The sequence below is a fragment of the Myotis davidii genome, unplaced genomic scaffold (assembly GCF_000327345.1).
Source record: "Myotis davidii unplaced genomic scaffold, ASM32734v1 scaffold281, whole genome shotgun sequence".
NCBI classification, from domain to species: Eukaryota; Metazoa; Chordata; class Mammalia; order Chiroptera; family Vespertilionidae; genus Myotis; species Myotis davidii.
This window is the reverse complement of record NW_006293784.1, coordinates 3,405,338-3,415,975: the sequence shown is the minus strand read 5'-3', so window position 1 is coordinate 3,415,975 and position 10,638 is coordinate 3,405,338. Positions and strand designations below refer to the sequence as shown.

Genomic DNA, 10,638 nt, shown 5'->3' with positions numbered 1-10,638 from the left:
TTACATGTACAATTTGGATATAGGTTTCCACATAATTCAGATGAAAATTACTGTTAGATAACGATTGCTTTAAAAAGAAAGCCTTTAAAAGTCATAGAAGTCACTTGAGAAGAAACCCATCCCTCAGTGGGTCGTCGTCTTCTATTGTAAAGCTTGCTGTTCCCGTGTAATGGGCTTGTCCGGATACTTCCACTATAACTGCATTAAAATCCCCACACTTTGCTTCCTGAAAAAAGGTGAAAGGAGTACAATATCAAAATACCGCATTCACATGGTATCTGGTTTAAGTCATATTGTTAATTTTTATCACTTTAAAGAAAACCCAAGAGTTAATCCAATGAAAGGAGAGCGACCTGATCAGGTCTGTGTTTTACATAAATTAACCTGTACAGTGGGAGACAACTGGAGAGGAGAGAAACTAGACACCCAGAACCCTGTGGAAAGGGAAGCTTAATTCATTGATTGAATCTACAGTCACTGGGGTAATTTTTAGTGAGGCTGGAAAAGAGCAAAATACAGAGATACTTTGGAGGAAGAACTGACAGGCCTGGGGATTGATATGTGTGGGAAGTAAGGAATAGAAATAAATATGACTACAGCTTTTAGTTTGAAAGTGATGGGGAATGTGGCAGGAGAGGCACCTTTAGGAAGAAAGAAGTTTTTAACAAGTTGAGTTTGCGATATCTCTGGGACAGTCATTTTGAGATGAGTTTACTGGACAGTTGGGAACACACCTGTTAGACTCAGGAGAGAAGCCCAGGGTAGGCATGGGAAGGAGGAAGGTTTGGAAGTCATCAGTGGGTGGCTGAGAGTTGAAACTTCAGAAGTGGGTGAAATGGCCCAGTGGCATCAAATTGCAGATGAGATGAGAAGGAAGCTAAGGATAAAATGCTGGGGGCTTCTGAACAGAAGGATTGGGAAAGGAAGCTGGGCAGGTAAAGAGATGGAGATTCTATTAGCCTGGAAGAGCCCAGAGATGAAAGGTCAGTGGTGCAAAGGAAGATGATCTGGCAAGTATGATAATTGGGATTAAATAACTTCAAATCTTCACTACAGAGTATCTTTTCATTTTCTAATTGAAAACAAACAAACAGGATAACTGAAGCTTAAGGTAAATATCAATTATGAGCTTAGGGTACAGTAATTTTATTATCTAATATAATAATAGAGGAATATGCAAATTAGTCAGGACGCTGTAATGTCATGACAGATCTACAAGCAGCAGAGACCTAGAGGGCAGGGCAGCGAGCTATGAGGCAGAGAGCTACAAGCTGCAGTGGGCAGGGTGGCCAGCTGAGGCAAGCAGCAGCGAGCTACTCGCACACGGATTCGTGTGCAGGGCTACTAGTCTTTTTGTAAAGCTGCTATAATATAAAGCCCCACTGAAAACTTGCCTTGTCTAATCTATACTAATAAAAGGGTAATATGCTAATTAGACCGGGAAACCTTCCGGGAGACCTTCCAGACATCCTTCCAGACAAAGCCATGGTGGCGGGGCTGAGGCAGAGGCTGTTGGGGCAAAAAGGCCAACAGGGGAGGGCAGTTGGGAGCGATCAGGCTGGCAGGAGAGGGCAGTTGGGAGCAAGCAGACTGGCAGGGGACAGCAGTTGGAGGCAAGCAGGCAGGGAACGGCAGTTGAATCCTGCAGGGATCGGGCCTAAACCAGCAGTCAGATATCCCCCGAGGGGTCCCAGATTAGAGAGGGTGCAGGCTGGGCTGAGGGACACCTCCCCATCCCCCATGCACGAATTCCTGCACTGGACTACTAGTAGCAATAAAATATAATGCTTAACAGTGTGGGGTCTGCTTAGAGAGATCCATGTTCATAGCCTGGATCCATTACTCTTTGACTTTTGGCAAATTACCTAAACTCTCCAATTTATCATTTGTTAAAGAAGAAGAATAGTATTGACCTCCCAGGATTCTTGTGAGAATTAAATGATATGGTATGCATAATGTGTTTAGCTTGGAAACTGACATGTAGTGAAACACCCAATAAATATTATAGATTATTACTTTATCTTCATTCTGAGACTTGAAGACAATGTATCCCAAATTTTTGCATACAACATAATGGTTTGGTACCTCATAAGATCAGGTAACGTATAGGCATGCCTAACTTAAAGAAAATTCAATATTTAGAAAAATCAAACTTTAAAAACATCTATATTTCCCTGGCCATGTGGCTCAGTTGGTTGAGCATCATCTAGTGCACCAAAGAGTGCAGGTTCAACTCCCAGTCAGGGCACATACCTAGGTTGCCAGTTGATTCCTTGGTTGGGGCACCTACAACCAATCACTGTTTCTCCCTCATCTCGCTTGCAGGGGGCTAGATGTAAGCTGGCAAGGTCCTTGCACCTGCAGGGGCTAGCAAGGCCGGGACCCTTACCCACACAGTTTTCCCAGACTTGTTTGGATGGCGATTATCAGTAGAATGAGAGCAACCTTTGTAGAATAAGAACAGCCTTTCATAGCTTACCAAGAAGTCTGTAACTATTTACTGAGATATGCTGTACTGAGAACTTGTCCTTCTGCTGTGTCTCTCCCTTAGAGATTAAGAGGAACAAAGAATACATTCCTCTTGTTGTGTATAAATAAGATTGTGTGGCTAATAAACTTGCTTCAGTTCCTCGAGAACTGGAGTCCTCCCGATCCCGCTTTCCTGTCTTTCTTTCTTTTCTCAATTCCCACCTCCCTGCCTCAGCCCGGCTCAACCTTGTCAGGCTGGCCCTGACACTCTCTCTTTCTCTTTCTCTTTCTCTTCTTTCTCTTTCTCTTTCTCTTTCTCTTTCTCTTTCTCTTTCTCTTTCTCTTTCTTTCTCTTTCTCTTCTCTCTCTCACTCAAATCAATAAACATATCCTTGGGTGAGGATTTTTTAAAAAAAGCTATATTAGGATATAAAAGTATTAGGATAGATTGCTATGTTAAAGGACTCTTTATGAGTAGATTTACTTACTAGATGTAAACAAGTTATCCTGTAGATTTCATTTATTAATGAGTAAATTCATTAATTAGCTCTATGAGCACATTTAATATTTGATTCCATTATAAAAATTCTGCCCACAACTTTTCAGGACTTTCACATCCTATTATAAAATGAAACACTCCTATAGAATAAAAACAAGCAAACAAAACATCCAAACCCTAGTTTAATGGCTCTCAGACATTTTGGTGCCAGGAGCCCTTTACACCTTCAGGTTTGAGGACCTCAAAATAGTTTTTGTTTACGTAGGATATATCTATTAATATTTGCTTTTAAAAATATTAAATATATTATTTTCATTAATTCATTTAAAAAATAAACTCATTGCATGTTAACATAAATAACAAATTTTTGTGAAAATAACATTTGCCAAAACAAAAAAACTAATGAGAAAAATGGCATTGTTTTACATTTTTGGAAACATCAATGTCTGGCTGTAAAGAAGACAGCTAGATCCTCATATCTGCTCCTACATTCAGTCAGCTGGGATAGCACATTATTCTGCCTCTGGAGAACTGTACACTGATGAGAGAAAGAAAGTGAAAAGCAAACGATGTCTTAGTATTATTACGAACATTGTTTTGGACTTGTGGACCCATGGAAAGGACCCTGGGAACCCCCAGGGGTTTTCAAACCTCACTTTGAGGACCAGTATCCTAGCTGAACAGTTTTTACAGGTCTGTTTGAAAATCGTCTTCTGAGAGCTGAGTGAAGAAACTCATCACACACCCGACTCACGCCTCTCAGTCTCCAAAGTAACCCATTTACAGAAGAAGGGAAGGGTGTCACTCACCCTCACAGCCTTCCCTGTGAAGACTGAGCCAGTGGCACTGCTTTTAAAGGCTCTGGTCTGGTTCAGTTCCAGAAGCCCTTTGTGATACTGTAAGGCAATTCGGGCTGTCACTCCTGAGCCCGTAGGACTTCGGTCAACCTGTTTCAGAGCAAACAAAGATAAGAAAGTTCATAGCTCTACTTCCACATCGCATGACTTTTGTGCCTAAAAATCACAGTTTTAATACCTGCTCATCTGCAAACACACAGATGTTGGTGGTTGGATCCTCACTGTAAGTGTCTTTTCCATCTGTTAATATAGTTCCATATAGAAAGGCAAGGTCTTCACTATCAGGATGAGTAATTTTACACTGCAAATAACAAAAAATTATCAACCACATGTAAAATAGCTTTGATTTAAGTTTATATTTTAAATAACATATATGGGGCTCTCTTAGACATAATTTTTCCACCTTTATCATTTTTAAAACACCTTCTGGGTCAAGGCACTAAATGCTAGAATGACATCTTTGTCTAGATCCGTGGTCGGCAAACTGTGGCTCGCGAGCCACATGCGGCTCTTTGACCTCTTGAGTGTGGCTTTTTCTAAGCCTTAGGAGTACCCTAATTAAGTTAATAACAATGTACCTACCTATATAGTTTAAGTTTAAAAAATTTGGCCCTCAAAAGAAATTTCAATCGTTGTACTATTGATATTTGGCTTTGTTGACTAATGAGTTTGCCAACCACTGGTCTAGATGAATAAACATAGTTTTATTGGAAGTTGTGATTTTTTTTTTATTGATTTCAAAGAGAGGAAGGGAGAGGGAGATAGAAACATTAATGATTAGAGAGAATAATTGACCAGCTGCCTCCTGCACGCCCCCTGCTGGGGATTGAACCCACAAGCTAGGCATGTGCTCTGACTGGAAATCAAACTGTGACCTCCTGGTTCATGGGTGGATGCTCAACCACTGAGTCACACTGGCCAGGTGGAAGTGTGAGTCCTTCCGAAGGAAGTTGCCCTGCACATAGCCTCTACTAATGGAACAGTCCTACTTTATACACACCCCCACTAAGTAAACACACACACTGTTTGAGGCGCTGAGCCCAGGATGGTCAATCCACAGGCTGGCCATGGCTGCCCAAACAGGAGGAGCTAAGGCAGTGATTCCCAAAGTGGGCGCTACCGCCCCCCGGTGGGCGCTGCAGCCATCCAGGGGGGCGGTGATGGCCACAAGTGCATTTGTTTTCACTTCTTTTGTATTACCTTTCTATTCTGAGTTCAATAAATAGTTTCATAATTTCAAACTTCAATGTTTCTAATTTACACCTTTCTTTACTATATTTTACGAAAAAGGTAGAAACATTAATACATATATCTTTCTGTTTAATTGCTATTAAAATTTTAAAAAAATTTAATTTCCAGGGGGCGCTGAGTAATATTTTTTCTGGAAAGGGGGCGGTAGGCCAAATAAGTTTGGGAACCACTGAGCTAAGGCAACCATATCCTCACTCTCAGGAGCTTGAAGGGGATCATGTGGAGAAACCAGGCAATGAGTATCTAGAGCTGAAGTGAATACCAGTGATGACGAAGACTGTGAGAGGCCCAGAGCAAGCAAAAGTTACCGGGATGCGGATGCTATTCGGTAAGAGAAACAATTGGATGGAAAAAGAAAGATTTATTGTAAAGAATGAAGTCAGCCCAGGTGGGTGTGGCTCAGCCGTTGAGCATCGACCTAGGAACCAAGAGGTCTCCGGTTGGATTTCTGGTCGGGGCATATGCCCAAGTTGCAGGCTGGATCCCCAGTGGGGGGCGTGCAGGAGGCACCTGATCAATGATTCTCATCACTGATATTTACTAATCTCTCTCTCTCCCTCTCCCTTCCTCTCTGAAATAAATAAAAATATACATTTTTAAAAAGAATGAAGTCCGCTGGTATCGTGAAAAGCAGCAGTGTAGATGGCAGCAACAGTACTGACCTGAGCTTTCACTGCTTCTGTCACTGTACTTGCTGCATCCACAAGGTCCCTCGTCTTTGCAGAACAAACATCGAGTCCTAACTTTTCAGCACTAACAAATGCATAAAATGCGCCACCATATGCAATGTCCACTACCACCTTCCCATGACCGGGAACATCCACCAGAAGATCTAAAAAAGATGTGTTTGAATAGTGTGTTTTAGTAGCTTAGCAATATAAATCATACAATTTTTCATATGTTTATGTTGCGGGGGGGGGGGCGGGGAGCGTAGAGGAAGTGGGGGGAGTTCCTATCATAAAATGGAATGAAACAAAAATGCATCTTCAAAATGAGTAAGCATCAAGTAAATAATAATAGAGCTTTAGCTAAGTACACCTTTCTATTTTTAACTTGATTTTGCATAAGTTATACGAGTGCACTTGAATGCATGTTTTCCTTAAATTATACATGCATATTTGTTAACTATTCTGAGTATCTTTTTTTTTTTTTTCTAGGAGACATTATAGAGACAGAGAGAGGAAAACCCTGGGGCCTCAACGTGTGAAAACTATGAAGGAAAATGTAGGTCTCCTCTCATACTACTAGGAGTGGTTTTAAATAGTGAGGATTTGGAGCCCTATTCAGAAATTGGTTTTCTTCAAATCTGTCATCAAAACAAAATGGGAGGCCGAAACCGGTTTGGCTCAGTGGATAGAGCGTCGGCCTGCGGACTGAAGGGTCCCAGGTTCGATTCCGGTCAGGGGCATGTACCTGGGTTGCGGGCACTTCCCCAGTGGGGAGTGTGCAGGAGGCAGCTGATCGATGTTTCTCTCTCATCGATGTTTCTAACTCTCTATCTCTCTCCCTTCCTCTCTGTAAAAAATTAATAAAATATATTTAAAAAAAAAAAACAAACAAAATGGGGGAAAAAAACACAAAACAAAACAAAAAACCCCAAAATGGGGAAAAAGAGACTTTTCCTATACGTTACATACTTATATAATATGGCTAATCTTAATGTTCATAAGATTGCAAAAAACACTTATTCACTTATATATTTCATTGGAAAACACTTATTCACATATATTTCGTCTCATGCAAATACTGCAGGCAAATACTCAGAACAAACTACTGTGCAACCACTTACTTGTATGGTATTATTTTGCATCAGGGTTTTTATAGGTATTTTGAGTGCCGACATAACCAAAGTTTCACCTGAAGGTCACTCGTTTGAAATACTGAATTTACATTTCCAAAGGAATGGGGCTGGCCGATATTTCGGGATATTAAAACTGTTTCCCCCTTCTCGAATTTTCCTCTTTCTCCTCCCCAATTCCAGTGGGCTTGGTGATCACAGCCTCTGGGGGAGGGACATGGCAGGGGAGAAGCAGGTTTTGTGGAAAACGATCGCAGGGGAAAGAGATCTGTTGGCCAAGGAGTGTCTATATATATATTTTTTCCTCCATCACCATTTATCCCCTGTGCCCTCTTCCACCTCCCCCTCCCCCCCACAACCACCACACTGTTGTCCACATCCAAGAGTTCTCTTTTTAAAAACCTTTATTGTTGAAAGTATTACGTATGTCCCCCTTTTCCCCCATGGACGCCCTCCAGCGAGTTCTCTTTTTTCTACATTATTCCATCCCCCCGTGGAACTTCCTCTGGACTGAGAAAAGAGGCTGGAGGCCCTGAGTGCAGAGGGCCTGTTAACTTCCCCATACACCACGGAGAGGCTGCAGGCTGTGCCAGAGGCAGCAGGAGGAGGGGGCGGGGGCAGGGGCCACATGGAGGGGGCGGATGTCGCTTCCCTGGTAGGTAACTTGTGCAAGCCAAGGCCTGGGCTATTTTCAGAAACCTTTGCTCACATATATATGAGGAAAAGGGGCAGCAAGTGGAAGGATGAAACTACGTCAACCAATAAGGCAGAGTGGAGTCTCAAATTCAGAAATTAAGTTGTGAAAAATAAAATATTTCTTGTATTCCTGAGTTTGCACAGTCCTACAAAGGTACCAGTATGCGATCAGTTACAGAGTAGCCCACAGAGCCCTTTTTACATGTGACGTGTCAAAATACAGCAAATTTATCATCAAAAGAGTAAAACATGCCTGTGGAACTTAACAGCAAACCTGAATAAACAGGTCTTTATCTGGATGCTGGTGCAACATGAAAAGCACATTTAATAAGAGAATGAGGAATTCGATGGAAATAAGGGACTGCTAGAAAGCTAAGTGTGGCTTTGGTGTCCTCATGTGTAAAATGGCACTACTATTCCCCTCCTCCCCCCAAAAGGTTTTCTTTGAGAATCCCATGTGATTATGTGTGTGGAGTGGTTGGCACAGATTAGTAATGTAACAAATGTTAATATTAAAGCCAGAAGTTTAATTTCCAATAGGAATAGAACTCTTAAGAGAACCAGTTGTTTACATTTGCCAGTCAGCATAGTCTCCTCCAAATTTCATTTTAGGTATTCATTTCACAAGTGTTAACTACCGACTGTTTTAGCACTTGAATACACTGAACAAAATTCTGGAGTTTTCATTTTGGCAGGTGGAGTGGAGGTGGACTCAGCAATTTTCTGAGATGGGCACTGTTGTCATCTTCATTTTACAGACATGACACTGAGGAACAGCAACCCTTTCACAAGGTTGCCTAGATGAGGAAGGACAGAGTAGTGATCTTGATTGAACAGTCAGTCCACCTTTTTTGTATTTTTCTAAGTAGAGAATTTAGGATTTCATTTTCTTTTAAAATATATTTTTATTGATTTCAGAGAGGAAGGAAGAGGTAGAGAGATAGAAACATCAGTAATGAGAATCATTGATTGGCTGCCTCCCACATGCTCTCCCCCCCACACACCCCTTCCCTGCAGGCCCCACACTGGGGATCAAGTCCACAACACGGGCATATGCCCTGACCAGGAATCGAACCATGACATTCTCTGGTTCATAGGTTGACGCTCAACCTCGGAGCCATACCAGCCGGGCAAGATTTCATTTTCTTAATGCAGTGATGTTCTCGGATCTACTGAGCTGATGGGGTTGGCTGCCCCTGCCATCACTTGCCCAAATTGAGGTGGTGGTGATCCTGCTGCCTGCTGTCATTTCCCACAAAATCTAGAGGGCTTCCCACCTGCTGCTGGGGTGGCTTAGGTGCCAAGTTAAACTGTTGAGGTTTTTGAGGTGAAATCTAAACACAGACTCCTGTCTCCCTCCAGTGCCTTCCCAATACAGATGTGACCCCATTCTCTCCTAAAGGGGAAAGTGGCATCTATTTGCTCTAAGAATGAGTGAGCTGGACTATCACGGCATCATTCAGCATCAGATTAACCTGGGATCCAAATCCTAGGGGAGGATTAAGATTGAACTCACAGCATTGAAAGGGCGAGGGCTACGCCCTCCATCTTACTCCGGATCCTCCATATTTAGGCAGCAGCCATCAGCCATGTGTTCAGCAAGGAGCTTCTTCCCGGAAGCCCAAGCCTCTCCTCCTCTTACTCCAACCCCCCTATTAAACCCCTCTTCCCACGGGGCTCTCGCGCTCTCTCAGCCTCTTGCCGCTGTGGCGAGTGTGGCTGGGGGGGGGGAGGGCGGCAAACTAGTTTGAATAAAGACTCTGCTTTTGCATCGGACTGGGCTGGCTCCCTGGTGGTCTATTGGGGATCTTGAAATCTGGGCATAACAGCATGATATGCATGGCTTGAAGGCTTTGAAAAAAAGAGGTGATAACCCTGTTCCTGGCTGGACTAACTTAGCTCCCAGCTCACTTCCAGCCATGACTACTTAAGCATCCTCACTGACAGAATGCAGCCCTTTGGAGGGGTTTCCCCTCTATGTAAGGATGATAGTTATTAGCCATTTATCACATGACACACAGGCTCTGTACTAGGGACCCACCAAAACCTTCTGAAGGCTCAGCACACCCAGAGGACGGACTAGTAACCTTATATATTCGGTAGTCTCTGTCTTGGAATATATCTTTTTAAATTCTAAGTAGTGCCTTACACTCATTCAATCCTCACAAAACTCAATTCGATAACACATGAAGTATAGACTCAGAGAGGTTAAGTAATTCGACTCAAGCGGCACAGCCTTATAGGGTTTGAACCCAGGCAAAGTCTGTTCCTGTTTTTAAAAAATAAGAGCAAGCGTTTTAGTGACATCGGTACTTTCACGATTTGTAAGTTGCCTAGTTCATTCTCATTTAATTTCCTCCCCAAGAAGTGGAGAAGCACTTTTTACAGATCAGTCCCAGTAACCTGTGTTTAGTAACCTGTCAGAGGGGGTGGTGTGTCTGGCGAGGGTATTCTGAGCCAGCCTGGAACCGGGCCCACTGGCTGGTCTTTGCCCTTTGACTCTGGCTTACCTACCTTTAGCCAATTGTGAAATCTAGGAACGCCTGCCGAGTGGGGGACGAGGCACTGAGAGAAGCGCGGAATTGGGTTAGGGTTAGTGTTAGGGTTTTAGGGTTAGGATTTTCAGGTGTCTCAAGGCTCTCAAGACCACAGGCCCATGGCCCTGGGGGATCAATCACTGAATTGCATACTTCGCACAAATCCGAAGGCTATGTGCAGTGACTCAGAATTTCCTTTTTATTACTTGCAAAGGGTTTGGGTTTGGGTTAGGGTGAGGGTTAGGTTTAAGGTTAGGGTGTCTCAAGGCTCTCAAGACCACAGGCCCATGGCCCTGGGGGATCAATCACTGAATTGCATGCTCCGCACACATCCGAAGGCTATGTGCAGTGACTTAGAATTGCCTTTTCATTATTTGCAAAGGCTGTGCGGTGGGTTAGTTGCGAGGCGCGGGTTCCAGCCCAGAGAACGAGTGCAGTTAGTAGCCGAGGGTGGGCGGTCCCGCCGGTTACCTGTGGCCAGCACGAAGGCCGGGACGCTGTGGAAGCGCACCGGGCCGCGGCCCCGGCCGC

The 10,638-nt window shown here is 43.4% G+C and overlaps 1 protein-coding gene across 1 annotated transcript; it reads right to left on the bottom strand.

Annotated features, from left to right (window-relative positions):
- L3HYPDH (L-3-hydroxyproline dehydratase (trans-)) lies at positions 1-10,633 on the bottom strand (the record flags this gene model as incomplete). The annotated part of the gene is made up of 5 exons (XM_006767720.1): positions 1-226; positions 3,778-3,915; positions 4,004-4,126; positions 5,739-5,908; positions 10,579-10,633. Coding segments are annotated over 5 exons (612 nt in total), but the record flags the coding sequence as incomplete, so codon positions are not given.
- Positions 10,634-10,638: the final 5 nt, after the last annotated feature.